Source organism: Amblyomma mixtum, chromosome 2, assembly GCF_055824585.1.
Source record: "Amblyomma mixtum isolate Tamu chromosome 2, ASM5582458v1, whole genome shotgun sequence".
Lineage (NCBI taxonomy): Eukaryota > Metazoa > Arthropoda > Arachnida > Ixodida > Ixodidae > Amblyomma > Amblyomma mixtum.
In genome coordinates this window covers 58,857,977-58,878,864 of record NC_143013.1, presented here as the reverse complement: position 1 = coordinate 58,878,864, position 20,888 = coordinate 58,857,977, and the positions used below count along the sequence as shown (strand labels likewise).

At 43.8% G+C, this 20,888-nt stretch overlaps 1 protein-coding gene across 1 annotated transcript; it reads left to right on the top strand.

The window, feature by feature from the left end:
• Positions 1 to 3,468: 3,468 nt before the first annotated feature.
• LOC149359437 (procathepsin L-like) lies at positions 3,469 to 17,944 on the top strand. Its single transcript, XM_089571661.1, has 7 exons — positions 3,469 to 3,553; positions 4,091 to 4,233; positions 10,645 to 10,839; positions 11,591 to 11,782; positions 12,516 to 12,681; positions 15,699 to 15,804; positions 17,845 to 17,944. Exons 1-7 carry the CDS (start codon positions 3,469 to 3,471, stop codon positions 17,942 to 17,944), a joined length of 987 nt encoding a protein of 328 aa, XP_089427787.1.
• Positions 17,945 to 20,888: the final 2,944 nt, after the last annotated feature.

Genomic DNA, 20,888 nt, shown 5'->3' with positions numbered 1-20,888 from the left:
CAGTACCATAGAATAAGCTACGCTTGTGAAAGCAGCTAGCAGTTTTTTTTCTCAGCGAATTTTAGTGGGCCGGTTGGTTAGTGCTTCCACGCTACAAAGCAGCATTACTGAAAACCTGATGCTGCGCAAGATTTTAAACAACCTGGGCTTTCTTCACGTTTAAGCAACTTCAACACACGGGTGGACTTGCATTTCACTTCAACGGAAATCGGTGAACAGCGACTGGGTCTACAACCCCGAACTCTTCCTCAGCAACTGAATGCTTCGTCCGCTTCTTTACCGTGGTACCTTTATTGTCTTCCGACTTCAAGATATTCACCACAGAAACACACAGCTGACTCCAATCCAATGCCTCGAAAAACGCGAGAGTAGTGAAGATGAATAACTCATCACTGGCGTTTGAAATGCTCTAAAGCTATTTTCAGGCGCTGGATACAGTTTCGTACCGCCATTTGTGAAAAGAAGAGTGGGTTTCGTGAAAGTACCATTCATTTGTTTCTGTTCTGAAACCATTGAGCACACATGTGTGTCAAGACCTCAGCTGCAGCGTATTTAGAACCCAGCAGCACCATGTCATAAGATTGAACCACTGGGATCCTTTATAAAACTCTTCATAAGACTTGGAACAGAACTCTCATTTCCTCTGCGCTGAGGACGAGCGCAGGAGGCGGTTTTGCTTTCAAACTCTGGGACGCTTTGCAAGAGCCTTTGCAAGTTGTTTGCCATTGCTCGATGACGTTTATGAAAATATTACAGCCTAACATAATTTCTTGAAATTGTTCCGTGGTGCAGGCGATTAGAGTCATGATACTGTAAGACATGAAGTCATGTGCATATCAAGGTCCTGATATGAATAACTTCATCTATACCCAACAAATGTGGTTTCTGTATGCCGTTTTTAAAATGGAGAGGCGTAGAAATTACCGCGCGGTAGCTGGTATCTGCAATGCAAAAGCTGGTCACTTATCTCTTCGTTAAGCCACGTTTCAGTCACTACAGTCACATTGGGATCGTGAAATAACAGTATACTTTCAAGTTCAGCAGTCTTTTTAACGATACTTCTTGCGTTAATGTTAAGCAGTCTCAGGTGCTGCAGTGCGGACCTCGGGCTTTGTCATGCGGAAACAACGGAAACACGCTCGCCTATCGCTTTTCAAAAACTTTATCATCATGATTGTTTGCACCGCGACTTTTTTCGATCATCCTCTCCTATTTTCCCTCGCCGTGATCACCCTTAAAATGTCAAACGCTCAGCATATCGATCAGCTCTACGCGCAATTATTCATACCCAGAACCACAGGAGGAGGAGGAGGAATAAAAGGAAAGGCAGGGAGGAGAACCACAATCGATTGGAATAACCTACCATCTGAAATTTGTACAGACTTCATCCCGACAAATTTCAAGAAATGCTGCGTGCTTACATCAGAACGTGACATGTGGGTGGAAAGTTAAAAGGTGCTTTTTTTCTTTCTTGTTTTTGTCTAGGGGGAGAGAGAGATTTTCGCTTGGTGCTCCTTGTTGCCTTCGTTATCCTTCTGATGTTGTTCTTTTTTTTCAGTGGGACTTTTTTATACTGATTGCCCGTTCTTTGCATTCACACAATTTCCTCTAATTTTGGGCTATTTTGTTTTTATCCGAACTTTGATCTAACTTTCGACATTGATGTCAGCGTACTTTGTTGTTACCTTCTTTTTTGCTGTTTTTGATTGAATTCTCACATACTGTTTTACAGAGTGTTTTTCGTGTGTCATACGCTACGTGATACCACCTTTTAGAGGGCCTTTAGCGGTATCTGAATAAATATAGGAAGTTATCATGGTTACTGTACCCAGAAGGCTAACTTGGCACTGAACGATTTAAATTACGCATGACGCGACGCAAACGAGGCAAGTTATATGGAGCATACTCTACCAATATCGGCCCAGTCGAGAAAAATTCCAGCTTCTCGCTGTGCTTTAAGGCACGCGAATAACTCCTGCACGTCTCGAAATGACACTTGATAGAGTGTAAGAATACACTTTAAAGATGTCCACGCAATTAAAGCATTTCTGCTTGAATGCCGTAAAATCGTGGCAGGTTTTTGAAGAGGCTCCTTTTCGGCATGATTTGCATCCCGAAAGGCCACTCAGAAAGCCGTCTGGAAGTAAAACCTCCTTTGTTTCGCTGAGAAACTTAGAGAAACTTAGTATCAGAACCAAGAAATATTCCCAGTCTTGGAGCTTACAAGCAAGTACCCAAGTACGCTTTTATCTGTGCACCGTAGTGGTCTGAGTCTTAAAGGTGCACTCAAGAGGATTTCGAGGTCGTCTCTTTACCGCGTGAACTCGACCTGCATGCGCCGAGCACTCTTAAGAACTTAGAGTTATATTCCTGTGCGGCCGATTTCCTTATTAAATCGTATTCAACTTCCGGGCTTACCCGTTTCCTTTTTTTTTTTTTGAACTGGCCTTCGTAAAGAGGAGGTGCCAGCCAACGCGTGGAGCGCCTTTCAGCCAGTTGCGTGCCGGCTTGCCGTTCTGCCATCTGCCATCGACGGATGTGCCTTCTGCCATTGCAGCGATTGCCGAAAGCAAACAGTCCACGCATATTTTTATTTCCGTGCGCCTTATTCGCGGCTATGTAGTCTGCGACTGAAGCTGTTTATCCGCGGAATCCTAAAAAGAAAATAAAAGCTAAAGCGAAGCCACCACGCGACTGGCTGAAAGGAACTCCACTCGTTCGCTGACTCCTCTTATCGAAGGTGAATTAAAGAACAAAAAGGCGAGAGCAGGGGCAATTATTTGGATTAGAGAGCAAAATTGGCCGGCCTGGAAAATAATTCGAAGTTTCTAAGAATGCTCGGAGAGTGTAGATTGAGTTCCCGCGGTAAAAAGACAATTTAAGATTCCTGTTTGTGAACCTTAAGCAAAGTCTACAGCACCTTTAGTAACGCTAGAGAGCCATATAGACAGATCTAAGCTTTGATGACCAAAAGGGTCTAAAACCGTAATGGGCGCCAATTCTTATTATTGACTTTACCATTGTGCACAGGCGTACTAAGACAACCGTACTTGGGCGATAGCTCTAAATTGATTGAAAATCTTACAAGAATGTTGTGAATACCAAGCAACATGAGAAAAAATTCTAAGCACTTGCAAATATGTTTTCTTCCAAAGTGTGGTGTGGTGAACAATACAAATTTGGAGTTTAGTTTCTGAGGAGAGAAGTTTAAAGAAGGTATAAAAGTGCGCGATTCAAATGTACATCATAAATTCTTTCAAACGAAATTACTTTCGAAAACCAAAAGACCGAAATACAATCAAGATACACGCGTTAGATACACGCCCTTCATGCTTAAACAATACACGCTTTTTCCTGCAGAAAACCCTGAACAATGACTCCCCAAGTGAGCATAGGAAAAGCGTTAGATACACGCCCTTCATAGTTGCAGCTCACTCCATAATCTTCACAGGGATGCATCCATTGCTCATGCTATCGGCTATTGTCGCCATTGCGTATTCTACAGAAGACGAAGCTATGCGAGCGGAATGGAAGGCCTTCAAAACAAAATACGGTGAGTACTTAATTTTGCACTCCATAATTATTTTTTATTTTGGTCGCTACGGCAATGTCATCGTCGTGAAGATTAATTCAATTAAATTCAATTGACTGCTGGCAAAGTGCAAATCACGTCAGAGCTCTGCGTCAATGAACCAAAACTTGTAGAATTTCTGCCTCCTTATACGCTACATCAGATAGCAAGCAGAAGCATAATAATCGCTACAAATATGCAGCAGTTGTCAGCCAATGACAGTATAGAACTTCCCCGAACATAAAATAATGTTTTATTTCCCCATCAACCATGCAAGAATGGAGCATGAAAAGAAAAGGTAGTGCAAGCACAAGTGCGAAGAGAGTGGAGTAAGAGCATATTTAATTACCATTATAAACAGCCAAATGAGACACTTTAATATACTAAAGTCATTCCTAAGTCTAAACCCGAAAACGAAAATTTCATGACAAAAAATATTTTCGTTAAATATTTTAGTTTTCAACAACTCTAATGGGATGGAAGTGAACGAATAGAAATTTCCGCTCACTCCCCTGCCAGGACGCAAATACAAATCTGCTGCCGAAGAAGCAGAGAAATATAAGGTATTTGCCGCCAACAAGAAATATATCGATGGCCATAACAAAAACTTCGCAAATGGTGAAGCTTCTTTTGAGCTCGCTATGAACGAGTTTGGAGACATGGTGAGTAAACCACAGGGCATTCGCCAAACCGTTCTTTAACGCACTGGCGCTTAGATAAATGAATACGTTATAATTAGGCAAGAATGCTTCGTTGATTAGCTTCATGACTGTGTTAATGTCTACCAATGCAGATACAATCCTAATGACGCCATATGGGGCTTGACATCTTATATGCGGCGATTTTTTCTTGAAGAGTTTTATTTTTTTAACTCGGAGAATTACGACGTGTGGGTGGATTGTACGGCGAGAGGGACAATAAGGAGGGTCATATAGCTGGATAATTATAATGGTTAATGACCAATAAACTTATATTTATTTTATATTTCGGATGCACGATTTTATGCGAAATTCAAGGCCGTCAGTGTTGATGGTGACTTGAGTTTTCGTATTTTCTCTGCCGGCAGTGGGGGTAGAAATATTGAACGTAAAAATTAAGGGTTTCAATGTCCATCGAGTCTGCTTTGCTGCTTTCCGAACTTCACCCAATCCCGTTAGCTGCTTCTACGGCATAATATATACAAATCTCCTCGGTGTGTTGTGCATCAGGACTTCAAGGAAAATCCTTTTATACACGCCCGACGCGGAAAGACTCAAACTGACATGCTTTATAATGTGTAATTTTGAGGTTTACTTGTTCGAACCAGGTTGCCATTATGAACATGCAAACACTAGCTCTCACCTTTGGTTTTTACGGCCTTCAACATCGCTAGCAGCACAATATAGCCCGCGAAAATTGAAAATGAAATCTTTTGTTTGTTTAAGTTACATAAATGCGTAATTACTGGGCTCTATATCGCGTACATAATTTGTGGCTTGCTGCAACTTCGCGGGCATAGACCGCACCGACGTATCTCTTAATTTGTGGGTTGCTGTAACTTCCCCGGCATAAAGCGCATCGGCGTATCTCAGTTTTTAAAATAAAAACATTGTGATGAAAAAAATTACGGAGAGGAAATTAGACTGCATTGAATGCGAAAGCATTGTCCGACCGTGAGCTCTGTTGCGAGGTGTATTAATGATGCCTTTCTCTGCAATGAGGCACCTACTCATTAGCATACAGTCGTAAGGAAACACACGCCCCAGGTTCCCTTTTATTCACCAACATGTAATGCGGTTTTGTGGCCTAAAAGTTGCGTCCTCATTTCGAAACATAAAGGTGCTCCGTTAAATTTCCTGCAACCTCAGGAGGACTTTTATACATTTTAGGGCGAAGGCAGTACTTAAAACGATCAACCCTAACCGAGGATATTGTGTGAAGCTTGACCTTGGGGGTACCCATGGGCGACCTAACACAGCAATACTCGATGCATAAATAAAATAAACATTGCCGCGACTGGGTTACCAACCTGTGGCGGCATGAACAGATCAGCTTCGCTGGCCGCTGCACGAGAGGACAATGCTATCGCCACAGCCGATCACGCCTCGAGTTAAACTGGAACACACTCGCGCGCTGGGCATTGCACATCGTCGTCTTCATGACTTTCCAGCTGCGGTGCGAAGACATCCCATAGTTGCTTTTTTCGCACACAGTCCTCACAATAAGGACAAGGAAGACAGGACTGGGTGCAACTTTCCACTATTTTACAACAACAACAACAGCCACAACAACAACAACAACAACCATTGTTAGGGAAGGGATATAAATAACCTTTTTCTTAACAAAATAGTCGCAAGTTGCACCCCGGCCTGTCTTCTTTGTACTTATTTTGTCCCCTTTGAGTGCGCTAAAGCATTCTCTTAGAATGGAACATTTCGGCCCTTAATGCATATTACTGGCGAAGAGATCACATCAGCTGAACCTCGATGAGAGTTAAGCTCAGCCTATTATCGTCGCCAGACGTGCCGACAACCCAATGAAGCAAAGCCATCAGCCAACCAGGCTAAAGTCATGCTTTCGCACGTGTATTCGGTTTAGCTAGGTTAAAATCGTACTAGAGTTTCTTTGCTGTACGTATCATGGTCAACTAGTGGCGACTTTCGTGACCATGGTGGCGGCACTGAGGAACTTTGTGTCATAGAAGGAAGGGAAAACTTTATTTACACTAATGGTTTTTCCTGCGGTTTGGGGCATCTTCAGAGACGTCTTGGTTCTACCCCCAGGAGCCTTCTCTGTCGAAGTCGTCCGCCTCTAATCAGTGGTCGGTTGCCCTCAGTCCAGGGCTCCGCTGGCCACTGCCGCCCGTTGAGCTCGCTGTACCAGACCTTGTTGGTCTTCGCAGCGGTCGCTGGACAGCAGATGCTCCGCACTCGGGTTTTCTATTTTGGGGACCACGTCTATGTTTTGGCAGGCCCATGTGATGTGGTATAGTGTAGGTTTTTCGTTGCACCAGGGACATTTGTTCGTGTATATCGTAGGGTGCATTTTGTTTAGTATATGTAGGTTTGGGAAAGAGCCTGTTTGTAATTGTCTCCAAGTGACAGCTTCCTCTCTGCTGAGAGATTTGTGCTGTGGGGGATATCGCATTCTTCTGCCTCTATAGTTTTGTAGTATGGCCGAGTATTCCCTGGGTGCTGGCGCGAGTTCCGCGGTCTCGTCGGAAGCTCGGAAAGTAATGTATCCTCAAGCTATCCTGTCGGCCTCTCGGTTCCCTGCCACCCCTGTGTGCCCCGGTACCCACACAATTTTTGTCGGATCTTGTCGTTTTGTTCTTCCCGGTTTTTAATTCTGTCACTCGCTGCGAGGAGTATACGGAGCGCGTGACGACCTATCCTGCCATTCATGTAATTTCGGCAGGCTGTTTGAGAGTCCGTAAGTATTGTTAGTGACCGCCCGGTTCTATAGCCCTCCGCCAACGCTAGAGCAACGGCTACTTCCTCGGACTCTGCAGCTGTGCAGCCTCGGAGAGACGCGCTGGTCATTTCGCGTAAAGACGAATCGACCACCGCCGCTACAGCGATTTTGGTATCTCCTCCTCTCCAAGACGCGTCTGTATACACGGTCGTGGCTTGAGGAGCGTATGTTTTCTCGATGAATTCGGCCCTCGCTTCTCTTCTGTCTCGATAGAGGTTGGGATCCATGTTTTTTGTATAGATGAAAATTTTGGTATGGGCTAGTCGGTGGCTCATCTGAACGAAAGTATACGCAGCACAAAAAACAGGGGCAGTAGTGAAGACACAAACAACAGGACTGGTTTTTTTTCTAGGTCGGCGACTGACTCTTGATTTCGAGCTAATCGGTTTATCAAGTGTGCAAACTGATACGGTAGCACTTCTCCCGGTTGCACAAAGTGGGTTACGAAGTGGGGCCCCCAGTGCGTCCGATGTGGGCAATGCAGACGAGCCACTGTGGGCTCTATGTAGGTTCTGCAAAGGGGACCCACTTGCTTCAAGTGAGCTGCCCACAAACATCCATCTGGTCCATTTGGAACCGATGCAGGTAGCCCATATGGGGCTGATCTCATTAAGCCTACGTTGCGAAAATAGGCAGATCCCCCCCCCCCCCCCCCCCCCCCCCAGATTGCTCGTACTTTTAGCCAGAGGTGTGCAGCTACTGAGGAGGTAAAATCGTTTAACCCCTCTAATAACACAATGGAACAGATGCCGGGTCTACAGGGGCAAGACCAGTTTGGGCTTGCCCAGATTTTTCCCATAGGTGGCCGATGTGCGAAGTTTGGAGGCAGCCCCAGACCAAACTCATCACATCGGGCCCTCAGGCCTAATGATCAATCATTAATTTTTCAATTTTTTGTGTGCTAGTCAGATGCAAGCAGCCAAAATAATAAGGCATGCGGGCAGTGTAAAAAGTCCGCGCAGTCTTCATGTTGGGAATAGTGCCGGCAGCCAGCATGTGTATGTTTAAAATATAATGGTTTCGAGGATCGCTGGAAGTCCAGCACCACCTAGTAAGGTGACACAGCTGTTGTTGGATATGTTCTGGTAACTTTTCACAATTAACGGGAATGCAAAGCTTATAACCCACTAGGTTTCGCAATGAAATAAAGACACCAAAAATTTTTCGTACAAATAATTTATGAGTGAAAATTATAAGCATGCATAATGCAAATTTGCGAAATGAAAGAACGCATGTGTGATAGCACATATGCACATCGCCGCGTGCAGTCCGGCTATGGTCAATTTGGGACCGACTTTGCGGCATTGCATTCGCAGCACCATTTCGGCTTGCCACTTCATCTCCTGCATACAGCCCGGATTTATGTTTCATCAGCATGAAATACCCGACAAGACTGATGCATCCAAATGCGGGCACGCGTCTTATGCAGCTCCGGCCCGGGCCATGTGATACCTAAAATGTTTTTGTGTGAGCAGCCCTTATTGGGCTCTAGAAGGTTTTCCCTGGAGAAAGATGGATTTATTTTGCACCTGCCTTCAAATAACCGATGAGGGAAAGATGTGGGCAACAGGCGGGCATGCCTGTTTTCCAGCCATGCCACGGCCGACGCGGGGCCCACAGCAGTTTGGTGTGGGGAGTACAGTTTCGGCTTTAGGAGGTTTTCCTCATATAGAGTCTACATTTATGTTGCATCTGCCCTGCAGTTCCCTACAAGGGACCGATGTCGGCTTGGTGCAAGAAAATGGCCTGAGATATCGCTAGAAACATCGGTATGTGGCTCGTGTAGAATCAACAGGGGGCTTGTCCGAAGTATTACTCATGGGGTCCGACGTAGTTGTTAAAGGGGTTGTGTCAGCTCTACTTGCACAACTGGGACCAACAGGGCCCCAGATTGTGTGTTAGCAGGGTTGTTTGAAGTCATGTATCGGCTTGCGCATCTGAAATTTTTACTACTTATGTGCAGTCGTCAGGCCAAAATGAAAACACAAAAAGAAGAATGTAGCTGACCTTGACTTTATTTCTCCATAAAATAAGTATACACGTACGCGTGCACTAGGAATACCGGGTTACTTTTGAAACTAGTCAAAGCAATTTGGTGGCCCATGTTCAACAATACAAATGACAAATGTTACACTCTGCATATGTTAGAGTCAAATCTTGTTTGCCGATTGTACGTTGGCGTCGTACAACGGGGAACATTGTCTTGAGAGACTTTCAGTGGAATATGCTTCACACCATTATACCTAATCGTATCCATGAATGTCCATCGCTATGTTAGACACAGTAAAGGCCGAGGTTCGCCTTGTCTCTTTTTCACCTCTGGTAGAGTATTTCGCCCTCAGGACACCAGGCACGATCTGTAATTTGAACTTATAAAGCTGAATTTTCGCACCTTCTCTGTGTCTTTTGCTAGAGGACGACGTGCAAAGCGCAGATACATCGGCAACCTGACAATTTTGAAGGCAACTCAAAAGGATACACCGACGATCACATTCCTAAAAAAGTTTTGTTGCAGATATTGCTTCAAAGTTTGGATATAAGCTTATTAAAATGAAGCAAGAATCAACGAAAGAGCTGCATGTTAGGAAAGCAGCCGTTAAGAAAGGCAGGCACGTACCACGTGTGATCACATCTGTTTAACCTCATGATTTATGCACTGCATGTGCTGCAGTCGCATAAACTGCTGCTAAGCAGAGAAGGTTTATAAAACGTCCTTCTGGTGAAAATATTAGTTTGAAGGTTGGGAGTATCGCGTCAGAAAAAAGATTCATAAAATCGCGTTATTTTTTTTCCACACATTTTGCATGTGAGATCCAAAGGGTAAACATTTATGTTTCGAAGACTGCCTTTTCTTTTTTTGCATGCATTTAAAAGCTTAAATTCTCGAATTGCTTAATTGCCAGGCGCAAAGGAGAGCACGACCACCTGGCTAAGTCTTTGCTTCCCGCAAAACACCGCCTGAGTTTGCGAAATCGACGTCAAATAAATCCATTCATTATAAGTGGTTTCTTGCCATGTAACCCAACTACTTGTCTTCTCCCTACCACGAATATATGTCCAATGTTGGGCTAAACAAATTTTGCAGCACTGGCCTATTTGCGGTCTTGGAAGGGACAGGTTTCTTGGGAACCCAATGGGCAGGTTGATAAATATAACAGGACATAATAAACAAGCATTTTTATTATGAAGACACCCGCTACTCCTTCCTTAACGGTGTTGCCAGACACGTGTCACCGAAAGTTGATTGTGCGGTTTAAAAAGGCACTTCTACCTCACGGGTTAAGCCATCGCACATAGTTATCGCAGTAAAAAATTATAACATTGCCACGTCTTGCGCGTTAGTTTGCACCAGCACCGTTGTAGTGACCAGCCTTTCCAATTTCACCATTTCATTCATGTATCAATGCATATTAAAGCGCGAGGAAGCACATCAAAAAGGCCATCGGAATTGATTGTTGAAAATTAGTTTTCGAGGAAAGAAAATAACATAGTAACTGTCTCACATGACTTAGTGGAAACTCGAGAACCGATTGCCTTTTTAAGCTTTCGGTAGGGCTACGTCCGTTGCTTGGAATAAAGCGATTGAGGTTTGAATTGGAACTTTACTTCTTTTTTCGCAGCGGCCGGAGGAATTCGTTCAGAGGATGAATGGCTACCGTGCAAATGGAACAGGAAGTGGTGGGTCCAGGTACCTGCTTCCGGCGAACGTGAATCACAGCAGCCTGCCTGTCATGGTTGACTGGCGTGAAATGGGGGCTGTGACTCCTGTGAAAAACCAGGGTCCATATTGTTCGTCCTGCTGGGCTTTCAGCACGGTAATGTTTCACTGTTCCCAGTATTACACTGCCCCTCAGAGATTCTTGCATGGTTGCCTGTGTTCTGCACTGCAGCTTTCGAATACTTGCCAGTATGTTTTGGGAGACTCTGTCCCACTGTCTCCTGGCTTCTTTTATGATGGTGCTATTATGACGTTATTTAGATTATTATACTAAAGAAAACCATTCGGCTTCTCAATGCCCTATGCAACGAAGAATGCCTTTGTTTCAGCTTGTGAAGCAACTCAAATTGGTAGCCTTTGTCAGACAAAACCCTGCGTAAGCTAGCAGGCTAAGCTTCGACATATTTTAGTCTACGCCCATCATAATAGCACGGCACTACTGAATAGATTCTGGCCTTACCATGGGTGTACCCAAACTGACATGATATGAATGCACTATGGTGCTTTTTACAGGTGAAGTGTGCGTCAAGTTGTTTTGGGGATAACATTGACCGGAGGCAAACTGGAACTGCATTGCATAGATTTACACTTAACAGTGAGCTCCATTTGCAGCATTTGATTAACGTGACAGAGACGATGAAGGACCAGTTGTTAAACTCTAGCTGAAATCATTTTTGTCAGCGCGTTGGAAGTTGTCCTTTTTAAACGTTGTTTGGCTGGAATTCTGCAGACTGTGTTTAGTAGAATTCACCAGGGAGGTTTCGCACACACGTGCAGGTTTCGTGTGCGCCGAAGTGCTCCAATATTTAAAATATCTGAATTGCAAATTTGTCTATTTCACAAGGCAGACTGGATCTCTCGAAGGCCAACATTTTCGTAAGACTGGATACCTCGTCTCACTTAGCGAACAAAACCTGGTCGACTGCTCAGGCGCTTTTGGCAACGGTGGTTGCAGAGGAGGCAAAATGACCAATGCTTTTATGTACATTACCGCTAACGGAGGCATTGACACCGAACAAAGCTACCCATACGTGGCCACGGTAAGTTCCGGTCACTGTTATAATCACCTCACGGGTAATCAGAATGCGCGGAGCAACAAGATATCACTTAGAAGATAAGGAGAAGTACGGGCAGTTTATCTAACAAAGACCGTCTGTATGCAGAACTAACTTCGCCAGAGAGCCAACGGTCTTTAATGGGCTGTATAAATTGCATGGGGGTATTCGGAACATATATGAGACCCTTGTACTTTACATTTTCGCATTAAAGGCTTTTAGAGGGGGTCAGAGTACACATTCGGTTTCAATTATGTGAGCACACAATGTCTGCATTTAGGGCACTAATTGACATTTAAGAGCTCGAAAACAAGTCAGCTTCCGATGAAAAAAATTATTCTTCCCGTATGTTTCTTTTGATCAGCACACTTCAGTTAATGGTCGGTTAGTGTTTTCACGCGATAAGGTAACACTCCAGACCGTCGGTTGAATGAACTGAATGACTTGGAAATAATTTCTACCACCTGGAATTCCTTCACATGCATGCAAACCTCCACACACAGGCGCTTTTCCGTTTCGCTTCCACTGAAATCACTCAACAGTGATCGGGATTAAAACCCCGAACTCTTGCTCAGCAACCCAACGCTGCGTTCTATGAATGACCACTGTCCGCTGAATTACCACACAAGCAGACAATGCTTTTCTGCGCTTCCTGCTCTGAACAGCAAAACTGCTCCGAAAGTGGTGCGTTGTTCATGGGCAAACACTTGTCGCGCAGGACCAATACTGCTCCTTCAAAAGAGAGTACGTCGCGGCGACATGCACAGGGCACAATGTCATTCCAAGTGGTTCCGAGGACTACCTGAAGATGGCGGTCGCTACTGTTGGTCCCATTTCTGCTGCTATCGATGCGAGTCACCCTAGCTTCCAGTTTTACCATGGAGGTAAAGATTTTTCTTCTTATTTGTTTAAAATATTGTGTGCAGCTGCGTTTCCGTAAACTATGCCGATACAAAATCTCGAACATGAACAAAGAATATGATTTCTTCAAGGGTGTAAGGAAAAGTATTCTAGCAAGTTCAAGCCGTAGGCGTGTACTTGAACATTATTGAATACGCTTCTGAATGCCTTGTGAGGATCCGCTCAGCATTTCCACCTGTATAATTCAAGGGTGTTAAGATGGACTGGCCCCAAATGCTCAGGCCTCACCGAACCAGCCTGTGAACGACCAATGCTTTCCTGCGCCAACGACGTAATCAGAAATGTGTTAGTATGTCTTGCTCGGTCTTGCATGACCTAATGGTGCCCTTTAGGGCTAGCGCCGACCGAGGCCAAATCTCCTTGTACAAAACCGTTTGTAAATTATTTATGCTGATAACTCTTGTTTTAGGCTCATTTTCACGATTGCTAGTCGCTTAGACCTATTTCAAAGCAAGAAAATGGACCATCAAAAACTTTGCTTCTGTATGCCTCTATTTGTATACAATGAAAAATTATGCTCTCTCCACTCTAGGTCGACATACACATATTTAGAAACGTTCGTGTCCAGTAGAAATGCTTTGTGTCATATTGGGAACGAAGTCAGCTTATCCATAGCACTCTTCCTTAAGTAGACCATAAGTAGATAAATAAAAACTCGAGTGGGCGAACTGGTCCTTTGAAAACGCATTAGGGTTCCTGCCAGTAGTTCGCTCTCCACAGTTTTAGAACCCGCCACAACCCCCCCCCCCCACCCCCCGCAAAAAAAAAAAAAAACACGGTCTTCTCACACATTCTGCCCTTACAAAGAATACCAAACATGTATGTAAACAGCAGAAATGTTTCTTGAAATCCAGAGGTATTATGCAGCTGATAAAATAGAGGTCTACTGTCTAGAAATAACATATGGGTGGCGAGGGCTGCAGCACTGGGGAAGTTTGGTTAAATTTACACCACGTCGGTTCGTATAGCCTGCGCTGACATCGCACAGGACACAGCCGTTGGGTAATTCACATCACCGAATCATGGCGAATGCGGCTAGGATTCGGTACATCTAGTTTTGTAAGAGCAGCCGAACACCAAAATTGATGAGCCACCATGGTTAGTTTAGCAGTTAAAGCAACTCTGAGCGAAACTTTTGAGTCGCTAACTGCGGTCGTATTGCTTTGACAGGCTACAAAAAGCTGATAGAAACAAAATATTTTTCGCGCTTGTTTTTCTTCAGTTTCTCTTCCCTTGCCCTTTCTGGTGTTGATTGGAGCAGCCGCTTGGGCACGCTGCGATTGCCTGCGTTGTTCTCTTCTGCCCTCTTCTCTCTCTCTATCCACTCTGAGGTTGCCCGCCAGCAGGCTCGTTAAAGGGAAATGCAACCTCCAGCAGGCAGTTGTACCAGGAGGCGATCGCACCGCAATTTATAACGTTCACACAGCACAAGTGCGACTGATTCTACACACAACGGTTACTAGAGGAGGAAGAACGTGCAGCTGGCACCTCATTAAGAAATGTCAGTAAGGGAGTGTGTTTATCTCTTAAGCTTAATATAGCAGCATCAAATGCAACCGAATTCAAAAAGTTTTTTTTTTGCATTCCCAGCAGCTTGAATAATTGCATAGGGTGGGGCAGTGTCTGAACACAAAAAAATAAAAGCACGAGATTTACAGTTTTAAGTATTAATGCAGGGCTTTCAAAATCAAACTTTAATTACTTTTTATACCTAGGCATTTACTAGAGCTTGAAATCCGCCTCTCCGTAAAATTATTCCCATCACGGGGACACAAAGTGACGTAATCAATGTTACTGTGTTGCACCTAAATAAATAACATCGATTAGTGATCTTTTGCTGCCTCCAGTAAGCAGGCATGTTTATAATGGAAACTGAGCTACAGTCGTATTTCTACACAATTCTGTTTTGTAGGTTCTCCAGCACACTTGTGTTCCGAGATATTCGTGTCAAAATTTTCAGCTCGAACCCCGTAATAGCGCATAAAAGGCGGTGAATATCGGTGTTAAACTCCTTCCGGTGTGACGGGGCTGTTTCCCTGCCAACGGTGCACATCAACCAGTGAAGGAATTACTATTTCTCTTTACCGCAGCCAATCCACCCAGAACAGCTATGTCAAACTAGGGAAGAGCTTTGCTTCGACCGCCAACACCACGCAATCGTAGTTACTCGAAATGAGTGGAAACTTTGAGGACGAATATCTCTGAAAACGCGTGCTCTGGAACAATTCTCCTGAATGGGGTAGTCTAGAGATACGACAGTTTATGTTTGCGATATGAAGAGTCACCCTTCCCGCGATGGCTGAAAATATTATTAATTTATTTCACTCAATGAGACACCTGACAGTGGCAATTATTATCTTACTTTTTCTCCCCCTTGCCGAATAGCTTACGCGTATGGGTGGATTTCACGCACAGCTTAGTGCCTAATGTTCCGACATCATTGAAGGACAACTTTGAACGTCCTGTACTTTCAGTACACTCTGCAGCGCCGAAGCATTGTCACAGGGTAGTGGGTGCAAAAATAAAGTTACGAGACAAAAGATAAAATCGCAAGAAAAAAGGCATGGAGTACAATGGAGCAATACGTTAAGAAGAGCGAAATGCAAATGTAAGAAAGAGTAGGAACAACAGTAAATCAGTCTACAATGAGTGCTTTGGAAGAGCAGTGTAAATAAAAAATCATCCATAAGCCTTAATGACTCATCCCGATGAACATTTGACAACTTCTACCGGAACTGGTTCTACTAAGAAATACTAGGGAGAAAAACGAGCAATTCATGTATTTTATTTGACGGGCCTTTCTGGTATATTAAAAGTGTGGTAGTTCCTGTTTGAAATAGAGCGATCTGATTTGAGATGTTTTTGTTTATGAATGCCTACTGAGTCTGTGTATACTGACTTCGGAAGTTTGAGCATTTGTTTCTGACGTCTAATCTGTATCGGTTCAGCCGTTTACAGTTACTTCTCGCTTAAATCGCAGAAGTGTATTACGAACCCATGTGCAGTAGCCAGCATTTGGACCACGCTGTCCTAGTCGTGGGCTACGGTGTCCAGGATGGCAGGAAATACTGGCTCGTCAAAAACAGGTAAAGCCCCTCTAAAGCTCACCTTAAACTTAACGAAGTAATATGGCGAAAATACATGTAATTTCGCCTCCTGCTGCTCCTAAAGCTGCCAAAATTCTATGAGCACTTGTAGTAGGACATGCTGGGGCATATTCAAGAAATACAGAGGAGTGCAAAAAATACGAACCCGTAAGAGATGTGGGAATGACACGAGCGTTCGTCCTATTTTCTTACTACGTTCGGGCTCATATTTTTCGGGCTTCTGTTTCTTTTCAGCCGAGAATTTATTTACCTGATCATTTGTTCTTTCTACTCATGCAAATTGCGGCGATCGCAGCGACGCATTTATGCTATGAAGTTGCGGCTACATCATGGGTAGCTTGAACCAACTTTGTCGGCTAGAAAAAAAAAAACACAAGCACATTCAACTAGCAGGCATCATAACTGTTTGTTTGACTGTTCATCATTGATTGCGGCCAAATATCGCAAAAGTACCAGGAAACATTTTTATCTCCTTTGTTTGTTAATTGAGGGGGAAGCCCATTTTTAGGTAATTGCATCATGAAAAATTACTAGAATTATAAAAACTCTGACTAAATGGTGCAGTACGAAGGCATTCATTAAACTGCCACTCACTGAAGTGAGCGCTCCGCGCTTGTAGACCTCTCTCCACATTTGCGCAGTCCTTAGAGCGAAATTTAGTTGCACAACGCAGCCGTCTCAGCGAAGGCAAAAATCGAAAGTAGTCACGGTCTCTTTTCTGTCTACATCGTCGCACTGAAGGCTGCGGCCCATTGCATTGCTGGAATCAGTAAAAGCGACTTCGGTAAAAGCACAGCAGCGACTGCTGCTGTGCTTCTTCATGTGCTGTGTTGCGTGCTCCCTGGCGATTCCAGTTGTTGTGCTCGTCCACCTTCTTTTTGCCACCATATTTGTCATGATCAGATTTTCAATGACTTATGAACGTACTTACAAAGAAATTCCAAAGGAAAGCAGCGGATGCCTAGAAGGCCTTATTCCACAAACCCCAGGCACCTGGAACGTATCTACCGCAGAACCAGTAAGTATTACAAAATGTAGACCAAAGCTGAACAAGCAGAGAGATGAAAACTATACTGCACCAGATCTTTTTCATCGGAGAAGGAAGAAAGAAAAACTCCTGAGCGCAACAAGTGAATTTAGCAGGCTTACGGAAGAGCATGGCATGAGTAAGAAGCAAAGGCGAGGTTGTGAACTTGTTTAATTCGCCAATTGACGACCTTAAGTATCCTCAGTAAGATGAAGGTTACTATAGTCGGTATAGCTCAATGGTACTTTTCAGCGCTACCATTATGAAAAGCCTGATTGCGCGGTAAGGTTATGTGGTCTTAACAAGTGAAACGAACTTGTAATAAATAAGCGATGAACATCGATTAATGGCGTTTGTCGGGCGGCCTATTTGGGCTGGCCGGATTGACGCCGAGCTTCGGACGAATCCCGAAGTCTTGCCGACGCCGGCCAATAACAGGGCTGAAAACTAGGTCATGGACGGCCTTCAACAAGGAACAGGAGCGCCGTAGCCTACGCGGTATGTCATCAGAAGACCGTTAAATTGGGATTAAAGCGAAAATATACCCCAGTTTAAGCACAAAAGACCACTTTTGTCACAAAGATACACATCTCTGTTCTAAATTACCGCGTTTTCTCCCCAACGCAAAATGCGTCAGAGAAGCGCCCCACTGTAATCCGAGGTGCAGCGGGCATCCCAAAATAAGTCTAGCTTTTCGACATGCAAACTATAACACTCCTGTACCATTTACCGTAATGCAGCCAAAATAAAGTATTCTGAAATTTTAAAGGATGACTCAGCGCTGCTGCGCCACAGACCACCACAATTAAAGGTGATTCCATTTCGTTAATTACTCTTATTTAGGTCGGCCTAAACTAGAATTCCTTTGTTGCAGTCGCTTCGAATTGTAGCGTGAACCAATTTAATTATTCAAATGACTTTGACAACCTTTATGAACACGTATGGAGTTGTTGCACGAAACGTTCCTATCTCTTGTTATCTCTTGCTTCCAGCTATGGTCAAGGCTGGGGTCTGAACGGGTACTTCCTGATTTCTCGCGACTTGAACAACCACTGCGGCATCGCCACAGACGCAAGCTTCCCCCTCGTCTGAGCTACATCTACTGCTACAGATGCAACGCATGAAGGCATGAGTGTTGTATGTTAATATTGAGTCAACAAATAGGAGAAATAAAGCACCATCGGCAGTAGTTTTGATTTTGCTGTGGTACGATTGTAGCTACGCACATGAATATTATACCGAATTATCAAACGAGAACTTCAGGAAGCTTCTTTTTGTTAAACGCTATGGTCGGTTTCAGAGCATCAGCGAAAACTATCTGACTTCAATGATTTATTCGAGCTTCCCTTCATGGGACACACAGTCAGCTATGACCCAGAATGAAATTAGGGTGCTGCTAACTCTTGGGGAGCTATTGCGGATCTACCCGCTGCAAACTTCTTGTCTTAGACGCTCAGCTCTTCGCCTGCTTTGCTGTTAATAATTTATATATTCGTGCACATATTTCTGCTTTTCATATCCGCACTCAATAAAAGAGCGCAGCGTCTTTCATATAGGAGAGCCCAAACAGCACTGGGAATCGACCCAGCATTGGAAATGTATTGGTCCTACAGAGGAACACGGTGAAACCATCCATTTCCAATATTAAGACGGAAGCCTTTAATGGCTCATTATCCCGCCCGTCCGACCGCGTTACATCTAGCGGAGCTGACGAGATCAAACGGATGGCGGGTGTTGACCGAGACATGTGAGACAGTTACTGCGCAATTTTATTTCCACAAATACAATTTTCATGTTTAGAAAAAATTTTATTTACATATGTACACATGCCAAGGTTATTAGATACATTCACATTTACAAGAACACATGACACATGTAAGGCGAGCCAATTAAAGAAGTACCATAAACATTTCTAAGTAACTAACAGGAATGGGGGATGTAAAATAGGAATACAATTTTCATTTTCTTCATTACGACCCCTCTTTGTTTCTTCTTTCATCCCACTTCCTCTACAAACGGATGATGGGCGTACACCGAGATATGTGATACAGTTACTGCGTCATTTCCTTTCCTCAAATACAATTTTCATTTTCTTCATTACGGCCCCTCTTTGTTTCTTCTTTCATCCCACTTCCTCTACAAACGGATGATGGGCGTACACCGAGATATGTGATACAGTTACTGCGTCATTTCCTTTCCTCAAATACAATTTTCATTTTCTTCATTACGACCCCTCTTTGTTTCTTCTTTCATCCCACTTCCTCTACAAACGGATGATGGGCGTACACCGAGATATGTGATACAGTTACTGCGTCATTTCCTTTCCTCAAATACAATTTTCATTTTCTTCATTACAGCCCCTCTTTCTCTTTCTTCTTCCACTCCCACTCCCTCCCTTCCTCTACAAACGGATGACAGGTGTCCACCGAGATATGAGAGACAGTTACTGAGTCATTTTGTTTCGTAAAATAGCATGTTCATTTTCTTCATTACGGCCCCTCTTTCTCTTTCTTTATTCACTCCCACTTCCTCCCTTCCTGTACGTTGTTGTTCGGGTGTCCACCGAGATGACAGAGAATTACTGCGCCATTTTTTTTCCCCAAAAAGCATTGCGTTCAAAGGCGTTTCCAACTGGCAAGGCATCGCGCCGAACGGGTTGTGCTGTTCTGTGGACTCCCTGGCAGCTCTATAACACGCTGTAGCGTTTCACTCCTAAAGGCGAAGCTTAAGCGTCATTAATTGGCAGTTAATTAATGCACCAACAAAATGTGAACTGAACAATCGTGTAGCGGAATGCAGCACTCAGGCTTTCGCCTTTCAGCACTTTAGCCGCTAAAGTTTGTCGTAATGTCTTTTTATGGCGGCAGTTGCTTCATCGAGGGCTCAGGCAGCAGTAGCTTGTCGTCATATGCAGAAAATATTCATATTTCCCGGAGTAGAGGGCACTGCTGGCGCCGGTTGGAGTAATTGAAGCAAAACGCACAACTACAAAGTAGCGAGCACGTTTTCTCTAAGTTTAATTAAGGGAGCTATGCTTAGTCGAAAGGGTGCGAAAGTTTGAGCAAAGTGTTTTATAAACATGAAGACCCGCGCCTCTCTCTCTTGGACCAGCTCTCCCGACACCTGACCCCGCTGCCCCAACGACGACCGACCTGCCATGTGAGAATAAACCGTTTTGTACAAAGACCTGCCTCGAGTGACTGCCTGTGCGTCCCCGCGCAGAGGAATTGCCCACAACATCACTCTCAACACTTGTCACAGCATCAACAAAAGAAACACATATATTAAAGATTATATAAACGAAAAACTTTCAGATCAAACAAAGCGCGTAGAACTTACACAAGAATAAAGGCATCACAAAAAGCTAGGGGAAAATAACTGGTAAGTCTTTACAAAGCATTACGAAAGTACAGCACACGAGAAGAGGATAAACAGATTTCAGTACACACTTTTTAGTTGGAAAGCAGTTTTACAATAGACGCAAATGTATAAATCTATAAATAAATCAAGGTATCAGTATTCGGCTAGATGGACATAATATAAGGTAAATACCTAAGACGACTAATGAAAAATGAAGGTATCAGCTCAAAGCGTGTCATTCTTTTTGAGGTAATAATCTTTTATTCCAAAGGAAAAGTTGTAGGTAGTCTTTAGGTCATGTGGTAGGTTATTCCAAATTTTTACGCCTGTAAACTCCAGGAGACGCTCTCCATATACATTTGTTTTTCCTGGCAAGTTAAAATTGCCGTACGTGCAGCTCCGTGTTGGAAGTGGCGGGATGTTAAATATTGATATATCGAACAGGAGGTTCTTTGATACTATATTATGGACACATTCAGCAGTTCTTTTCTCACGAAGTAAATTGAGTGGTAATACGCGTAGTTTAGTAAATAGTGCCTTACGGCGTACAGTGTAACTAGAAAATGAAATTATTCTCAGTGCTCGCTTTTGCAACTTTTTAATAGGCTCTAGGTAAGTACTATACGTCCAGCCCCACGACTCGATGCAATATGAAAGGTGAGTATGTATTAATGTG